At 38.8% G+C, this 19742-nt stretch overlaps 1 protein-coding gene across 1 annotated transcript; it reads right to left on the bottom strand.

The window, feature by feature from the left end:
* Positions 1-11900: 11900 nt before the first annotated feature.
* On the bottom strand, positions 11901-19109 carry GPX7 (glutathione peroxidase 7). The gene is made up of 3 exons (XM_062497572.1): positions 18693-19109; positions 13873-14134; positions 11901-12064 (listed from the first exon to the last, which is right to left on the bottom strand). Exons 1-3 carry the CDS (start codon positions 18897-18899, stop codon positions 11901-11903), a joined length of 633 nt encoding a protein of 210 aa, XP_062353556.1. The 5' UTR covers positions 18900-19109.
* Positions 19110-19742: the final 633 nt, after the last annotated feature.

Here is a 19742-nt window from a genome sequence, read left to right as displayed (position 1 = left end):
AGAAACTGGAAAGGGCATGACAAATGTGAGGACTGAAGGCCGGGTTTGGCATTTAAAGAGAACAGGGATAGGCTGAAATAACAGGAGTAGGAAAAAAGCAAATTGAAAGGACAAGGCAAAGAGGACCAGCCTTTGGAGCAACAGGAGCTCTGTGCTCTACTCTGTGCTTTTATGTTCAACAGAACATAAGTTGTCTGCTTGTTTCCTTTTTTTATCAGCAAATATATTTAAATCCTCTGGAAGAATGTCTGCTTCATTTAGTTCTCTTTCACACATCTGATGACATACAGTGAATTCCTTATTTCATTAATTCATGTGGGTATGGTGGTTTGAAATATTTCAGACAACTCATGTCATTGCCAATATGAAATTCTGCCATTGTTTCCTCCATTTTTTTCAAACAGAAGAAATTACATGTACAAAATTACATTCAAAGAATATTAGTTTACTCAGAATTTAGAAATGCCAGACTTAGAGCTAATAACCACACAACTTTTGGAGAGATCTCATCTCATTTCACAATGAGTTTTTAATTACTTTATTTTCTTACTCTTTTCTAATGCATGATGAAAAGGTTATTTTTGAATGTTAACCATACCTAGTGAGAACACAGAATTATTTAAGCCATGGTTTTTGGTAATACTTGTGATCACCTCATGGATACTGATTCATTTTTCCAGTGCTCTGTGAAGTGAGGATGTTTCACTCCTGACATCATTACATTGCTCACAAGCAATGACATGCCTTTCTTAGCAATTGTTTTCGTGACAGATATTCAGTTTTATTTTCTAGCTTCAAAAACTCAGTTTTGTTCCTCATTTCTGGTGCTGAAGATGAGTTTGTTTTCCATCTCTGAACACTACTAGATTTGGGGATGTTGTAAAGGGAACCATTTTCTGTAGCCCTCCTGTCTTTGGCTGAAATTAGAAAGCCTTATTCAGTTTCAGATCCCTTTTCACTTCAGCAATGGATACAAACAGCAGTTGTCCAACATAAGCAGATGATCCAAAGGAAGAATAAAAAATATATTCTTGTTATGAGCACCTGACATATCTTATCCTCTGATAATATGGTTGTGAACATTAAAGGAATATAGACTGCTGATAGTAACTAGAGATTTAATGGTTTTTATGTCTTCGAGACACTACAGGTCTTTCAACTTAATTACATTTCCACAATACTTATTAAAATGTAACTGTTAGCTCTTAATCTTATGTATCCCTCATTATCAGAGCACCTGATTACCACACAATCTGTAATTAATGGAACTGCTCTGAGTGACAGACTAGACCTTCCGAAGCTGGGCCAAGTGAGCCGTTGGTCAGGTCTGCACCTCCTCAGTCCTGCTTTGGTGAAATGATTACCAGCTCCATCTCAGATGAGGGATTCGTTTCATCTGTGTTACTCTCAGTAATCAGATGTTCTCTTAGAAATTGGATGAAGCTATAAGATGTATTGTACCTGTTCATCCTAACCATCTTCTCATCATTCTTCCATATCTAGAATTTGCACCAGGGCTTTTGACAGGAATTGTTCCTCTGTTGCTACTGAAGTGGAATCAGCATCAGTGCAGCTCATTGCCATGGGCATGATGGACATATCCAGAGAAGTAGTCAAAGCAGAATCAACTTTAATTTACAGTAACATTGTTGTTCATCTTATGGAAAGGAATGCAATTCCTTCATTTGTCTGTTGCTGTCTATTTCTGTTGCTTTAACTGGTGCCAAAATAATCAACTTTCACATGATAGCCTGCTTTCTCTGGTTGGATTTACTGAAGGTGAGAGAGACATCTATACAAACTTGGAATCAGAAGATTAAGTTCTGTTCTGTGCTTTTCTTCCACTTGTTACATGCTTTTGGGGAAATGGTATTACTCATGTTCTTCGTGGTTTCATCCATAAAATCAATATCAAGCCTTTTTTTCACAATGCTCTGAGGTTCCTGTAAGTTTCAGTTACAGAATATAGTTATTACCATATTAGACTAAAAGTGTTCTTTACCATTCCTTATTATTACTATATAATAGTTCCTCCATCAGTAACAAGCATTCTTCATTTTCATCTCACTAAAAATATTGATATTTTGTTTTGAACCTCATTACATTCGGTATGTATTAAATTTAGAATAAAGCATTTAACATTAATTTTTAAAATTGAAAAAGCTGTATTCTAAAATTAAAAAGAGGATAATTATTTAGGTTGGGGGGAAAGGTTGTGGTTTGGGTTTTTTTTCTGTAAGTAGGGCTGAATTTAAAGGTTAACAAAAAGATCCACTGAGAAGCTGCTTTTCTATTGGGATAATTAAGACTCCATCCTGTTGGAGTAAGAGTCAAGTCTAAATTGTTCACAGAATAACTGTCCAAATAGTATAAAATTGTGAAGGCAAGGCAGCCAAGGCCTGATTGGTGCTCAGCATAATCTGAATTATAAAAAGCAAGGAATCCTCAGGTGAAGAAAAAACTGCAAGAGCTTGCCTTAGGCTGGGAGTTCTGGATAGATTCATGAAAAGCTGGAGCCTATGAGCAGAGTTGTGTGTAGCTAATTTAGTTGAGATTTCCGTAGTCAGTGGAAAAAAGCTGCAAAAGAGATCAATATCACCGTATCAGTTTTGATCATGGATGTTTCCTAGCAGTCCATGTTGATTCACTTCATATTAGGAAGTTTTCTAAAGCATGTTTTTCCCAATCAGCTGGTTCAGTTGCTGGGCAATGCTTCCATCTTGCACATGTACAGCCTTGTAAGCATAAATATGGCATGAAGCCTTTTTGCTTCAGAGCCAGTGCAGTCACTATTAGCTGTGAGTACACAGGTGTGACTGTGAATACACATGCTTTTTTTTATTGTTGGACTTTAAATCAGCATTTGTATCAATGTAAAGAAAGATAAGGATAAAACTAGACGGAATTTCAGTGTTTTGTTGGGGGTTCTTTTTGTGTCGCTGGTTGCTATTTCATAATTGAATTGCATTTTAAATTTTACATTCAAAATGTTCAGGCTGAGACACAAGCACTGCACTGCATATTCCAAAGGAAATTTGTATTTTTATCTCATTATAGGCCTAAAATTCAGAATTTTTATCACACTAGACATTTTTACATTAGAAGTTCCCACTCTAAATTCTAATCTCTTTTCTGTTTCAGAAATAATGCCTACAGGAAATCTGTAATGTTTTTATATTACTGCAATTTGTTCTCAGAAAGTCTCAAACCTTGTTTTAAAAAATGCAAGCATTGTGATTATATAAACAAATAAAGTCAGCATCCTAAACAAGGCCAAACATAAGTAGTAATCCACCTAACCTTTAGGGCTTTCCACATTATCTTTTGTGTGTAGAAATTTTGAAAGCTTAACTATTCTACAAAAAGAGCCCTTATATCTGGAAATTGCCCATGTTTCTTGGAAGAATGTGAATGAGATGATTCTGTGAGGAGCTGGACTCAATGAGTTTGTGCTTCCCTTCCAAATCAAGATATTCTGTGGTTCTGTGCTATCAGCAATATGGAAATATCTGCCTTTAGGTGTGAAAAACTTTGTGGGATTTCTTTTGAAATAGTGGGGTGTCGTCTCACTGCTCATGTTTAAGTCTTGCAGCAGTTATTATAATAACTTTAAAAGCAGTCATCTTCCACACAGGAATACAAAAGGAAGAGAAATAACAAGTGTGCTGGCTCACTGCTGCAATCCTACACAGAAACAAACCTGGCCTGACAGTCAGGACAGTGCTGAGCATTCATTACTTCTCTGGAAATAGTGGATGCTTCACTGTCTGTTCATTTCAGAAAATAATCCGTTCAGCTCATAAATCAAGGGCTGGAATGTATTTAGAATAGTGGTAACAAAATCAGTGCCCTGCCATGAGGTCACTCTTGGTGAGTCACCATTGAGTCCCGTAGACGTCATCCTGCTCTTCCCAACAGGTAATTATTGCACACAGGAAAGGGGACCAATGGAACTGTAATTATCCGAGTTGGTGGATGTATTGAGAGGTTTTTTAACTTATATTGGAAGCTACCAAAGTGTATGAACTAAGATCACTAATCAAGTAGCGTTGATAGTGAAGTGCTAGAAACACAACTGACTCTTTTTTCAAGTGCTCTTTACTTCATTATTCCCCAGTTACTGTGGCTCAAGATGAGTTTGATTCCTGAGAACAGCTCATTTCCTGCATTTCTGACATTCAAACCAACTGAGAGCCACAAGAATGTGAGTTTACAATGGCTGCTAGAGATTTAATACACAAAAAAGCCAAATATTTATAAATGCTAAGCACTTGGTCCTTCCAACACATCTCTGTAGCTTTTGAAGGTATAAGACATTATTCATTCATTAATTTAGGACTTCTGTTCATATTTCACTGCATATTTTAAGACCAGCCTCCATGTAGGATGTAATTTCATTCATTCGTTAATTAACTAACAAATATTTTGCCTAATATTATCAACTCTACTAAATGAGAGGAAAATAAGATGACAGACTGATTAATTCATATTCTTCATATCAGAAAGGAGACATTTCCAATGCAAGAAGCCTAAGTCCAACCCTGAAAGCATTCAATCTGAACACTACATGATGCAGAAATCTGCAGTAGGTTTGTCACATGTAGTGCTTTAATGTGTACAAAATGCCCTTAGAAGGAAGAAAATAATTAAGTGTGTGCTTGATAAAGAACTGTCTCCAGTAAGGGGTTCAGAGTACTGTTTACTTGGAAGGACCAGGTTTGTTTCAGACTAGTACACAGGATTTTGGACAAGGATTCTTCAGCAGGGTTTTCAATAAATATGGAAGTGCTTGGAAATGATGTTTTGCAGGATATAAAGTTGACAAGCACTTGCTGTAAGATTGGGATGCACAGGAGACTCAGGTAATTTTTGTTCATTGATCTGGTCACTGGTAGAAGTTACTGAGCTTCTGTATCTGGTCCAGAACATAAGGAACATCTTGGGACAGACTCATGAGAGATTTTCTTCAGAGATTTTCAGAGATTCAGTTGCCCTTGTTCCTAGGCAGTGGAGTGGTTTTTCTAGCAGGACAAAAGAAAGGCTGAGGCTCATCTTGAGTTTTACAGCACAAAAGTATGGCCAGAGCTTTCTTTGAGACCCAAGTCAGAATGACTCCATCAAGTAAGCAGAGTTCATCATTCAAAAATCTAATTAGCTAAACTACCAGTCCTAGCACCAAAGTAGAGCGATCCTCTTCCATCCAGGGCTCCCCTTTCAACACATTACCAACATAAGCATTCAAAATACCTCCTTTATCCTTTGTTGTCCTGCTGGTAATAGAGAAAGTGAGAAAATAATCTCTGATCATGAACTAAACCCGAGGGAGAAAATAAAATTGCTTCAAATCCTTATACCTTCCATTGGACCTCTTTTCCTCCTTTTGTCTATTGTGTTTTGACCTACAAACAGATGCTTTATGAATGCTTTTCAATAGGTACTTCGTGGAGTGGGCTATCAACCTTTAATTATGGCAGAAGGAGACATCAAGGAAAGAATCAAAATAAATGGTCAGAGGTAAAGGGCTAGAAAAGCAATGAACTTTAAAGTGATAGGTAAAATTGACGGGGAACTCTCAGACAAAGTTAAATATTCACAGGGCTGAAAATTTTCCCTGTAGATGACAGAGAATTATACACCCACTTGCCATAGCTGCAGTCATTAAGCTTTTTATTAGAGCTTGATAACAAAAGTATGCCTAAAAATCTTGCTCTAAAATCTTCATCAGGCATTGAAATAATTTACCCTTAACTTTTCATCTGTACATACGGTGAAACCTTTTCATTGCATATAACTTCCCACCTAAAATTTGGGAAAAGTTTATCCCTTATTAGCTGGCTGTCTATTGGTGTTCTCTTACCTTCTTAATCATAAAACCAAATCTTGTTTACACCCTTTCTTCTATTTAAATTATTAAAATTATACTGGTTACATGTTAACTGCATTAATTATTCACATGATATTATTTTAAACTTAATTTTAAAATTTAACTTAATTTTTTTAAGTTAAAAATAACATTATTTTTAAGGTCCTTTGAAATTTTTTGGTTTTCTGAAACTGTTTCAATGAACTCTTTGTTTCTGGTTTCTCAATGTCTTGACAAACACATATACTGAGCATGCAGTTAACAACTAGAAATAGTTGTTTTGCAATTCCCAGTATTCAATAAAACCAAGTGATTCATATAATCAGAGAGAGACTTGATATTGCAATTTTTACTAGATGATATATTCCTGTTGACTTCAGTATAGCTAAAGGCAGAATAGCCTCTGAAGCTAGCAAGACTTTTTCAAAAGAAGAATTGTCAAATTATTTTAACCAAACTGTTCCCTTAGCTGAAACTTGTAGAAAAATATGTTTTGACAAAATTCACAAAAATAAATTTTCTAAGTTTTAAAATAATCTAAGGTGATTATATTGGCATTTAGATTCTATTTATTGAAATTATTTTCATTTTTAATATTTTATTTATAAAGTTTGAAAACATGAATATCAGTTTTGAAATGTTCCTCATCAGTTGTATCCAGCTAGCTGTTTCAGCTTAACCAAACTGAAAATTTAGGGGTTACTTTTGCTTGAAAATTTAAAATGCTGTGCCTGGATTTGGAAGACGAGATTTCAAATCTAAAATGCCAGAAAAACATTTCCTTACATATCTCTAATGGTTAGTAGTCTCTCCAGAGGACAGGAAAATACCAGTAATAAAATAAAGAGTATTTTGAATACAGAAGTAATAACAAATCAGAATGAGTGATGTGATTCTAACTAAGGTTTAGAAAAGCTGATGTATAATTTAAACAGGGAATTTAGCAAGCTCTTTTCTTACAAGGAGCAGTTTGACTATTATACCCTTTTCCAAAGGATGGATAAACAATCTGTGGGTTATGGATCTTTTCCTTGCCAGCTGTTTTTTATTCATCATTGTCAGATTTCCTTGCTTAATAAAGAAAAATACAATGGTTCATCCTATAATTCAGATGAAAACACTAATTATGATGAAACAGCAATGCCTTTAGGGCAATGGGGACAAAAAAAACCCCCAGAGGACTGTTTTATATAATACAATAACAGCTTTCTTATTGCATCTTTCACTTAAGGAAGCTAAGACTACAGCTCCCTGAGGCTGGAATATCTGTAATTTCTGTGTGATGGGGAAGTGCTCCACAGAACTGCAATTACAGATCAGGCATTACCAAGTTTGTTCTCCACAAAACTGTGCTTCAGTCCTTTCTCTTGTTCTAGAATACAAGTAGTTCCTTTTCCTATCTCTGTTCCATCAATTAGTGCCCGGGGAAGGATCTGTCCCTGACTAGGTAGATGCTGTTAGTTCTGCTTGAGTGGGGGAAAAGAATCTCCATCAGCAGAATCACCCAGAAAACTTCCACGTCTGTACTTACCTTGGGGAATACAAGTCTGCTCACTCAAAACACGAGTCTTCAATCGTTCTTGTTTGCAGGAATAAGTTTAGAAGATCTTCTTGTTGAGCAGGTATTGTGCAGTGCTCTGAGATAACACGGCCCACCTTGTCTCTTAGGCAAGTGGATTGATGGCTTGGGTCAGGTTTTCTAGGCTAAGGATGGAAAGGTACTTGGGGCTGTCTTCAGCTGCTGTGCAGAGACAGCTGGAAAAGGGCAGCCACTGTCACTAGAAAAGCCTTCACTGTTGTCTATGCCAGGGTGCTGCAGAGTTGGCATAAAAGATGTTTTGCTGTTTCTTATCCTATATTGTGGGCATCACTGTGCTTATAAGATGCCTAGGTAGATGAATTAGCTGTGTAGTACCAGATCACAGACCAGCTTTGAGATGATTTTTGGTACAGCTCAGTGATTCCCTTCTGCTCTGTGTATGTCTCTGCTATGAGGCTTTAATATGGTTAAGAATTAGTCCTCAAATATGGCGCTTTCAGTATCTCAGCTGTCAAAAGATTTGTAAACTCCTTTGTGTTTTGTCAGTGATGCTTTTACTATAGGATCTGTTAATTGTCACAGAAAATACCTGATTTCTCTGCTTACTTGATTCTGTGAATGTGTCAGAAATAAGCTTGTTAAATGCTATCTGTCTCTATGAGCAGATGAGTGTAGATTTATCTGTGCATAGAATATATATGGTTGATTCAATAATCAAAGGTGGCATAAAATTTATTGCTTAACCAAAAGAGGTGTCCAGTCTTCTGAAAATCCTGACTAACATCAGCAATTTCTTGAATGAGATGCTGTTGTGTTTGAAAGGATAAACGGAGTACCATCCAGCACAGAAAAATTGTCTGGTTTGCCACTGAAATTTCTGACTAAAATCACAATAGAAACTCAAGTGAAATATCCCCAGAATTTATCTAAAACAGTGGATGTGACTGTCAGGATAACTAGGGTATGTGGCTTTTTTCTCCTTATAATGCCAAAAAAAGGGAGGTTTAAACCCTGTCTATTGCTTCATTCAATTGCTCTATTTCAATGTAGCATATTCTGTTTCAAAACTGAACTTTGCTTTCATGTAGGTCTGATTATTACTTTCTTTATGAGACAAAGTTTCAAAAGATCAAAAGTGCCCTGTCTAATTTTAAACTTACATTTAGGTTTTAAAATTATTTCTTTTCCCTGCAGCACGCCAGAGGGGGTGTGTGGCTGCATACAATCATGTCCAGGTGCTTTAGTTTAATATTTAAATCAACAGGCCAAGAGTTCACATCTTTAAAAGTGCAGACTGTAGGAGATCAAGTCTTAGATGATCAAGGTAACTGCTCTCTATGCATCAGTGTGCTCATGGCAAAGAAAAATAGTCTTGTGCTATAGATTCAGAGCTGGTTTACAGTTTTCAGAACTTGCTGTAGGGAAGATCTCTGTCAGATTAAAATGGAGATTTTAATTCCTCGTGCTGGAATTCACAAGGCAAAAAAAGCAATTTCTGATCTCTGCATGCTCTCTCTATAGTCTTAACAGTCAAATTCAACTCAGTGCAATTTGATTTGCAGTTTTTCTGAGCAGAAAGTCATGTAGTACTTACAGTGTGACCAGATATGTATTATTCTACAACTAAGAAATTTACTTTTAATCCAGAACTTTGATTAAAAGGCCAAAGAATTTGTTCTACAAACTGATTTAGTGCAACAAAGGATGGAATCTATGCCATGCCTAATTTAATAATGATAATGTGTCTGTTAAGTTCAGAGAAAGTAGTTATGTGCTTAAAATCATGTGGGCTGTTCAAATATGTTGATTTTCAAGGCTTGCATTTGTAATACTTACCTTAGTTCTCTTTAAATGGCCAAACTTGTAAGAATACCAATTCTGACAACATCAGTCTGGAGTTATTCTTAGCACTCAGGCATCTGCTCAAACTTCAGACTACAGAAATACTTCACTCACACTAAAATAATAACACTAACAGTTGCAGCCTCATTGTTCCTTGGCAGAGAAAATCTTGTCAGAAGAACTCTTTTTATCTCAACAAAAACATAATGCTCAGATCCCCTGCTCTTAACTCCAGGATGCTTTAAGAAGAATTTAGTCTTGTCCAATTGCAGTATTATTGAGTGAAAGCTTTTTTGTGCCTTGTAATACTGTTAAAAGCAGCACAAACAATATTTGTCCATAAAGGACAAAACCTTCCCAAGTGATCCTTGCCATTATATCTCTTTAGACTTGTAGAACTTGTCTAATAGAGAACAGGAGATTGTTTCAATGTAAATCCAGAGTTTTGTTTGAAGTTGAACCCACAAAATTGAAATAGAAAGGCTTAAAATATTTTTCATAGCCTGGTTTGGTCTCATCCAGGCTTTAGGTATAAAATAGAAACAAACTTTCTAAGGAGAAAATTTTAAACACTGCAGCACTTGTTAATAGCGTGCTGGGGCATTGCATTAACATCAAAGGACAGAGAAAAGATGAACAGTCTGTGGAGCAATAAAGGCCTCCTGTTCTAGGAGTTGGATTCTCTGTCCCTGCCCAGTATCAGCTGGGCCTGATTTTCCTTCCTTTATGATATCCTTGGCAACCATTGTCTTAAGAGTGATCCATGTAAGAATAGACTAAATGACTGAATCAGGCATAGAGTTCATTTCCTTCACCATCAGAGGAGGAAAATACAGATATTCACTTCCACAAGCACCAATTTCCTGCACACTTAGGTTACAGTTCAAGTGAGAAGTAGCTCATAGAGCTTGGAATGTACTCATTAGTATCAATGTTCAGAATTGAACATTTCCGTGCCCCTTTTGTCCTAAGGATTATTTGGCTAAAAACTGTCTTTTCATTTCTTTCTCATTTCTTTCTTTTTTACTTGATTTCTCCTTTTACTTATGTTCTTCTATTACTTCTTCATTTTATTCTCTCTCCCACTCCCTCTTTTCTTTTTTTTTTTTCACTAAAACTTAAAAAAACTTGCTCTCAGTTTCTTTCAGGCAATTTGAGATTGTTTTGTGCAGTATAATCTCTGCCCTTCATGTTCTTCCTGCAAATCCTAAAGTACCTGAAGCTCTTGCTTCTGTGGAGAATTCCAAAGAATGAGTCCAATCAGTATTCTTCTTTCCCCTCTTGTTCTGTGAGCCAGGCCATGCCATAATATTTGCCTTTGATTTCAACAAGAACCTGTTTGGATGCTGAGGAGCTCTAATGTCAGTGAGGAGTTGGGAAAAGTCTTTACCATGGTCAGGTCAATTAAAGGTTATTTGTACACATGGGCCCTGGCAACTATATGGATAAACATTGTTTGTGCTACTTGAAAGCATCAGAAAGCACAAAAAAAAAGCTTTTACTCATCAATAATACTGCAGTTGGACAAAGCTAGATTCTTCTTAAGGCACCCTGAGATTAACAGGATGGAAACACTGAGTTTTTCTTGAGATTAAAAGAGTTTTTCCTGACAAAATTTTCAAAGGTTTTTTGTCAAGGAACAAGGAGGCTGCAAATGTTAGTATGATTTTAGCACGAGCTGAGATCTTCTGAAGTCTGAGCAGATGCCTGACTGCTACAGTTGAAAAAGGTTCTATTAAGCATTTGTAACACTAATGTGGCATTAAATTATAAACATTATGCAAGAATTAAATATTTGAAAAACTATTTTTATGGAAAAAGATTTTGGTTGTCTGATGTTTGTCTGTACATGCAGCGAAATTGGGTAGTGTTATAAACTGAAAAATAAATCTAGCATCAGTTTTATGAGAGGAGAGTAATTCTAAGGCAAAAGGCTAACAGAAGAAAAAAATACCATTTCATGTAGACTCCAGTCCTACAGATGTTCAAATGGCTATTTAAATATCATCTGATAATCTTGGTGAAAAAATGCAGAAATTCTTCTCATGGCTTCTGGAGAATTTTTACAGGGCCTTTGATTTCATATTTCTTTCATTTAAGCTTTTTACATGTGTTTTTCTCATGCCCTTCTAAACTTTCTAGACAGATGAAATTAGCTAAGTTTGGCTGTGGTAAACGGAGCATGCAAATTCTGCCTGGTCTGAAGGTATCTATTTCAGCCCTCTTCTTAGCACATGCCTTAAGTCAATCATGCACTTTTTTGCTGTTTATTTTATTCAGTTTGCAATCAAAATATGACAACAGGTTTGTAGATATCAGGAAGATCCCAGAGAGAACATTCTCATTATTCTGATCTTTCTTTCTACATGAACTGACTTCCTTTAGTGTTACCAACAACTAGTAATTGAACTGGGGAAGAAACAATTGCTGAAGATTTCTTCTTTGCTAGAAAACTCAAAGTGAATTTGGTCAGAGAAAAACATTACATTACTTTGACCATGTCAACTTGCTGGTTTCTACATTCTTAGATGGTGAATACAGATTCAACTGGTCATCATTTCCTTTCCCCATATCCTCTCTTTTGGAATGTGAAAAGACAAAGTCCAGCCCTAATTCTCAATTAAGATGCAATTGGCATACTGGGATTTTTGAAAGTCATAATTCATCTTTCTTCTTTAGGATGATTTTCCTTACAAGTTCTGTAACATGGGGCCTTATTTCTTCAACAGCAACAGTAGAGTCCCAGGCCTTCACTACTTTCCCATTGGGGTCCACCAGATATTTCCAGAAGTTCCAGGTTGGTTCTTCTCCCGTAGAATCTACAGGGGGAAAAAATAGAACTAAACCATATTAACCAGTTCCTGACATTTCTTTGTGTCAGTTTGATGATTAACCTTGCAGAGGAAAAAGGAATGTAAAATTTAGAGGAAACTCAGACTGAATAAGATTAGTTTTCTGACAGACAGCTTTAACTAAACTGTAGTCCCTTGGAGACTAATGGAAACAGGGAAGCCTGAGCCCGGAGAAAGCACAACAATCAGTGTTGAAGTGTGTGAGGGCAGGTGTGTGTGGGACTGTGCTATAAAGATATACCTGATGCACCTGATAGAAAAATGGCACTTGGCATGACAATATAGGTGTACCAGGACTGATTACATGCTTATCCAGAATTTTCCCTCCAAAAGTACCGAGGACTTCAGAAAAATGTGCTTCAGAAGATTGTTTCAATAAATGTTTCATGAAGAAATAACAAAGTAATTATTCCAGGTTTCCACCAAATTCTCATCTTCTGCAGTTTTCCCCTTCCTCTCACAAACCCTTTTACATGAGTCACACTCTTTACTCTTTACTCTTTTACCCTTTACTCTTCTTCTATGTGACTAAGAAAATTTCCAGGACTTTCAAATAGATCAGGAACCTCATCCCCCTAAAAGTGCATGTATAGAGGCTACAGACAAATTAGCATATTTTTTCCCCACTGATTATACAATGGTCAAACCTCAAAAAGAATCAGAAGTTATTTCAATGTAACATCAAGACACAGTCAGACCTACAGTTGTAACTATTTTGCCGTTGTGCTGGATAAAGACTCAGCCTCCAGCAGCCTCCCCCTGCAGGCAAGTGAGAAGGGAAACAAAAGTTTTGCAAGTTTCCTGGGACGTGTCCGCAAGAAAACTCTCCTGGGCAAAACAGAGATGGAAGGATGTGAATGGAGGATTACAGGGAAGTTTGGCTAGCAGAGTGATCCATTACATATACCTGGAAGGGGATGAGCTTGGGGTAGTCAAAAATAGTATCCACACTCCTTTAAATTCAGTGGGATTTGGGAGAACACTGTGGTGCTGGAGAGAAGCAGCAGGGATATGGTCCTTGCAGAATGCAACTCAGGTGATACTGTGTCATACTGGGCTTTACTATATTTCATTGCTGAAAGACATTTCCTTCACATTGGGTTAAGGCTGATAGCATTTAAATGGTATTTAGAGCATTTGTTCAGTGGAAGAGAAGTAGTGCCTTGATAGGGAATATCCTGCCTTGCTGGCTGGTAAGAACCAGCAAAATCTCTTCAGGTGTCAGTGCTGGCTGTAAAGCAGACTGGAACTGGAGGAACTGCACAGTATGGCTGTTCCAGTGCTTGGGGAAGAATGAGGAGGGAGTGAGTATTCAAGGACATCATCTAGTGCCTGGTTTCACTTTTTGGTTGTTGAATTATGAGGTGCTTCACTTCCATTTATCCTACAGCTCTAGAGACTAATCTTATAAATCCAACTTGCAGCACTCATCACAGGAGGAGCACTCAGGAGGCTGCAAAGTGGAAAAAGGAAGGTCAGGGTCTAGTATGCCTAGAGAAGAGTATTTCAAGGCTGTATTCCATGTAGAGGTTTATTGGACCAGCTTTTACAGGAAATGTGCTATTGATGTGTCTTCATCTCTGGAGACCTTTTTGGAAGGTAAAGCAAAGAGAGAAATCCTGCCTTGTGCAGGAGGAGGGACTACATGACTTCTGACCTCTTTGAGCCTGACCACTCTGCGAGCACAATCAGGGACCTCTTTTTTCTTTGGATGGTATTTTGTGTCAGAGGACTTTGTGCAGGAGAAACAAACCCCCAGCATTCCAGTTACCCACCAATTAAGTACTTGAAGGCAGGAATTGCACCGGCTCCACTGACTGTGATTTTGCTGAACATAGGGAAGGAGGCACCATAAGTCTTTCGTGCAAAGCTCTCAATTTCTTTGTTGGTGTCTGGCTCTTGCTGCCCAAACTGATTGCAGGGGAATGCCAGCACATTGAAATGGTATGGGCCCAGGTCTCTCTGCAGCTGCTGTAAGGCCTTGTAGTGGCTGTCTGTGTACCCACACTCACTTGCAACGTTGACAACTAGAGACACCTGAAGAACGAGAGAGCACATTCAAAAATGGGTTGCACATGTCAGTTTTCCAACAGGTAGGCTGGAATGCAGACTAATTAAGAAAAATGATATGTCTAGGGAACTGCGACTGAACACATACTTGAAACTACATTGAGCTCTGTCCACAAAAGGAAGATTTAATATTTCTTTTATGTATTCCTCTTTGGCAAGCACTAATATAATCAACCAACTGCTAAGCAATCTTAATCTCTTACTGAGAATCTGTGCTTTTCCATTCTGCCTTTTGGGCAGTTTCTAAGCATAATTAAGAAGTGACCATCCAGCTAAAGTATACCAAGTTGCATGAAAGAAACTTGCAAACCAATGGGTTTTTTTTGTTGTTTATTTATCTATTGTGAAACATCTGCTCTGCAGCATGTTTCCTTGCTCAAAATTTAATGTCCCTGCAGAAGTGGCTGATCAATTTATCATTGCTAGTGTAGCTGTCTTGACCTGGAATTTAATAGAAGCAATTACAAGATTTGGGCTTGGTCTGTGCAGTGTGGGCTGTAAAATTTCCCATCACTTCTAGAGTAAATCTACTCAGTTGTGACAAAATGACAGTAGTTTTTGCATAAAGGTTTACTGCCTCAATTAGAGATTCCCAGAAGTGAAAGCTGCCCACTATCCTGGGTTCTGCAGTGGATCATGTTCAATGCTGGGTGCATGGTGTCAGTCAGATATGAGCACCAGGCACGTGTCTGCCAGCACAGATCCAGCTCAGAGGAAACTGTCACAGACAGGTGAGTGCTACTGGAACAACAGAATTTGTTGGGGATATTAAGTGACCTAATCCTGAACTAACACATATTACAGTTTCTCAAAGCATTGCCTTGAATAATTTTTCACTGGTTTTTGAGATAATTTTAGCCTTAAATAACTTTTATAATTTTAGACTTATAGTTTTGTTATTCTCACAAGTTTGTACTTTGACTCCTTGCAACTATTAATGATTTAAATTAAGTTCAGTATGCCTGACTTCAGGCTCTGAGAGTGCAAGTCAAGCACACCACCTAGTGTGCAGTGCAAACAGTTCAATGGACCTCAAAAACTTTCATTTCAGCTGAATTCTTTATCAGCTGTTGTCTGACCTGTTAAAACTACAATTCCCTTTGGTTAGAAAACTCGTGAATTCTAGTAGTGAACTCATTTATTTAACACTGCAAAAACTCTTTTTGCTTTACTTAATGTTCACACCAGGGTGCTTCCTTTAGGGAAAAATCATGGGACAGATTTAGGAATCTCAGCTTCAAGTAACCCTTTGTGTATCTGTCAGCAGAGACAGCAGATGCTTGGGGGTTTGGACCCAGAAATTCTTAACTGGCTGCATGTGACTGATGGAAGAACCAGCCACAACTATGGGATGGCACCAACTCATTGAGATGTCACCTTCATGGAACAAACAGCAAATTAGTGCAGTAATATGGTGGCTGTTCATTTATCCATACTCACTAATGCCACATTCTCAGACTGCAGCGAGCTTGGGTCCAAAGTGCCTAGCAGTACTTTCAATAATAATATTTAGTTAGAAATAATACTTCAGTTGTTATAGTGCCTAAAGCTTTGCCATGATTATAGTACCTATGGTTCAGGATTTCCAAAGGCATTGCACTGACACTGCTTAATTCCACCCCAGCACACAGTACTCAGTACCATTACATCAATATAGGCACAAACACAGCAGGCAACAGTTGATGTTTGGGAGTCCTGACTCCCGGATAGATAATATTTTTGGTAAGAATACTGCCTCTTACAGCATATCAGATACGGGTCGTATAATAAAAGATAAGATTATTGAATTAGATTAGGTAGAAAACTAATCTTGTTTGGATCCTCTTGATTCTTGTCCAACCATAATCACTGTCCTTCATTTTTAATGGAGATGAGTGATGGGTCAACATTTTATGGTAGCATGGAAGAATCACAGAAGAATGGCCTCCACAACACAGTGAACCAGGCAGTTTTTTGATCTATTTCAGTTGTGGAACTATTTTCTCACTGGTAATAATCCTCCCTTTCTTTACTACATAACAGAGGGTAGTTATGGTTCTTATCAAGATACACTCAAATAGAAAGTGAATTAATATCAATCAGGCTTTTTTTTCTTACTATGAAAAAAATTGTTTCAATGATCTGAATAGATACTATTTTATATTAATAACGATTTATTGAAGAATGATCCTGTCAATCATGAATTGCACAGTTTGTTTGTACTTAGCATGGCTCTTGTGGTTTTAAAATTAGTACACTACTAATTTTTTTTTTTTAGAGTCTGGAAGCCTTTGGATTTTTTCAATTCCTAGTAAGTTTCTTGACTACCAATTAAGTAGTTATTTAAATAAATTAGCTGAGTGACTGAATTGAAGAAAATGTCTTCTCTACATCTCCCAGAAAGCTTAAGGCTGGTAAAAGCTGGTTTAGTAATTAAGAGACCATTGTTCCAGGGTCTAACTAGTGACTCGCTTTCCTTAAAACACCCCCAGCACACACGTAGTACATTAATAATATTTGCTTTCTTTTAATAGCTTTAAAATATTATGATAAAACTATGCCTTAAGATTACTTATCTAACTGCAGATTTAAGCAAGTTTATTTTAAGAAATAAATGGGAGTTTTAATAAACCTTTTTCTATCTTGATAGTGAGTTCTGACAGCATAACGACAGAAAGGGATGTGTTTTATTGCTGTAATTTTCTTTAAAATTGTGCACATACATTATCAAAGAGCAAGTACCCTGAACATTAATAGGATGTCTGAATGCAAATCTTTTTATTCGACACAGAAGCTCAATGTCACTTTCTTGGAATAAGCTATTCCACGTGGCCTAGCAGAGATCAAAGAATACCATTCATCAGTGGTATTATCTTTCCCAGATACAGCTCTAGAGCTCCCCTTGTGAACCCAGCCATGCCTCGAGGGTGGCCTGGAGCCACAGCACTGGGACACAGCACACACCCTGAACCTGCCTGTTCATGAGATTCCAGTCCAGGCTCTGCAGCTTGTTCCAGAGGGGATGAACACCCCCAGCTCTCTGCAGAGTGGCTGTAAGGAATTCTTCCAAGTTCCTCCTTAACTCCTTTCCATGTGGATTCTGGCCCTGAGGTACAGGAGCTACAGGTGGTATTTGCTTATTCAGATTAGCAGATGATGTGCAGACAAAACATGCCCCAGTAACAGGATTTATTAGCAGAGCCTTTGGAAGGAGCTCATTTTAAAAAGCACAAATTTTGGTCAATATGAAACAGCTTCCATGTTTTTCTCCAACACAGATTTTTGAGTGGGCATGGGACCAGTTCTGCTGTATCTCAGTTGTGAAGAGAGGGGGATGAGGACTGTGGCCAGAGAAAGTTTAGACCTCTCATTTGGTCCAAATCCACTAGTATCCCTTTCTGCTGAGCTCAAGAAAATATGCATCTCCCTATATAGTTTCCCTGTCTTCCTGCCAATGTTTTAGTGACCCGATGGTGGCTGTGGACTAGTGAGTCCAGACATCTGAGGAGGGGAAAAAGGAAGGTGAAAATACAAAGCTGGAGAAAATGGATGAAAATGAGAAGTGTTGCTGCCTGTTTGGGCAGCAGCAAAACTATTGGACTGCCTGACTGTATCACAGATGTGTCACTTGAGTGCTAAGGGTGGCACTTGTGGGATTTATGTGAATTTTAGCTTCTATTATTTGTGAAAGGGGCTATAAGAGGTTATAGTGTTAAGTATAACGAGTGTGCCAAGTTCTCTTTTCACTCTTCCATAGGTACCAACCATCTTCTCTAGATGATCAAACCACTAATAAAATAAAATGAAATAAAATCATATTATAGCCAGGGACATTGTTTTAAAATGGTACTGAAAACTTTCCCTATGAATACTTAACGTAATATGAAAATACAATTTAGAAGACATCATAAAAGCACATGTGCTTTTATCTACCTCCCCTTCTTCATATTGCAGTCACCCTGAACAGCGAGAGAGGAATTTACACGATGTTGTTACAATTTCACTGTACTCGGATACTTTGTAACGTCTCATGTTTTTACTAACTACGGTGAAATCTGTTAACTCCATTAGCCGCGGATCAAATCCCCTTTTTTAAAAAAATGTAGATAATTAAAAAGGAATGGGATTTAGATAAGAATAACACACGAGAAGTCATGCAGTTAAAAGGAAGAAATAAACTCCAAAAGTAAGTTACAAAAAGACACAAAATTCCCGAGCTTCCAACGGAACAGGCAGAATCCAGAGCAATCCATCCCGCCGCAAGAACGGCAGGAGGGCAGCACTCCCTGCCTGCCACGTCTACAGGCGGCTGCAGCTGGAGAAGACGCGGACACACACGGGGGTTAGACTGCAAACGCTTTATTGAAGAGGAGCCTGCGTTAGCCAGACGCGTTCTCCGAAGGGCAGAGTCCCAGAGTGAGCAGCCCGGACGCACACGCGTGTGCACCGAGGCTCCGAGCTCGTTCCCCCGCGCTCGCTCCGCGGACATGCATGGGCTGCCTGTTAGTGAGCCCGGGCGGGAGCCGCCCCTCCCCGCCGCACTTACCGAGCCCCTGTACTTCTCCAGAGACACAAGCTTGCCCCTGATGTTTACAACTTTGAACGTGTAAAAATCAGGCTCCTTCTGCCGCGTAGCGGAAAAGGCTAAGAGCAGGAGCGCTGCAATTGCGAGGAGCATGGCTAGAGGGATGAGGAGGACTTTGGGGAAGGAGGAGGGAGGCTGGTGCTCCACACTGCCCTCCGGGTCCAGCATGCTGCACGGCCGCCGCGCTCTGCCCGGCCCCGGCGCGGCCGCGCTGCCGCAAACGCCCGGCTGCTGCAAACGGGCCTTTTGCGGCAGCCGGAGCTCTGCCCGCTCCGCTCCGCTCCGCGCCGCGCCGAGCCGGGACGGCTCCCCGCAGCATGCACACGCTCCGAAACGGAGCGTCTCGTGGTGGAAGTGGTGCACTGAATGGTCGTGGGTTTAAAGCGCTAGCTGGCTCAGTCTGTGGGATGCCAGTCGCAGAACCGCAGAATATTCTGGGTCGGAAGGCACCCACAAGGATCACTGAGTCCAACTCTCCCATCAAAGCGATGACCTTGGTGTTATTAAAGATCCAGCTTTAACTATATCGTTGTGATTTTTTATGGATTTGCAAAGGCTTTTTTTTTTTTTTTTTTTTTTGTGTGTGTGTACTAGCTATAGCGTGTAGTGACTACGGTGTAATGTCAAAGGACAGCAGTGGCTTGGTTGCTACTGGTTACTGAGGCGAGTGCTCCGAACACAGTCAGCAAAACAAGAATCACCAGCATGCCACATAAAACAGCCACATCAACCAGGCTTGCAGGAAATTCATCTCTGCATGCACCTGGCTGGCGAGAAGCGAGTGGCCAGACCACCGGTCTCACTGTGTGAGGCGGCAGAAACCTCACTGCTGGAGGGTTTTCAAGCAAGAAAGAGCCATAAAGCATCAGGAACTGAGTTTGGTATCAAAGCGCTCAGACATTCAGAGCCAAAACACTGCCTCAGTGCACTGATGTCATTCTTGGGTTGTCTGCAAAAAAAATGCCATTTGTACACTTTGCTGCTATGCCTGCTGGAAGAAAAGGATTTGTA

This window comes from Cinclus cinclus, chromosome 8, assembly GCF_963662255.1.
Source record: "Cinclus cinclus chromosome 8, bCinCin1.1, whole genome shotgun sequence".
Classification (NCBI taxonomy): Eukaryota; Metazoa; Chordata; class Aves; order Passeriformes; family Cinclidae; genus Cinclus; species Cinclus cinclus.
The sequence above is the reverse complement of the archived record's forward strand: the minus strand, read 5'-3'. Positions and strand labels throughout refer to the sequence as shown.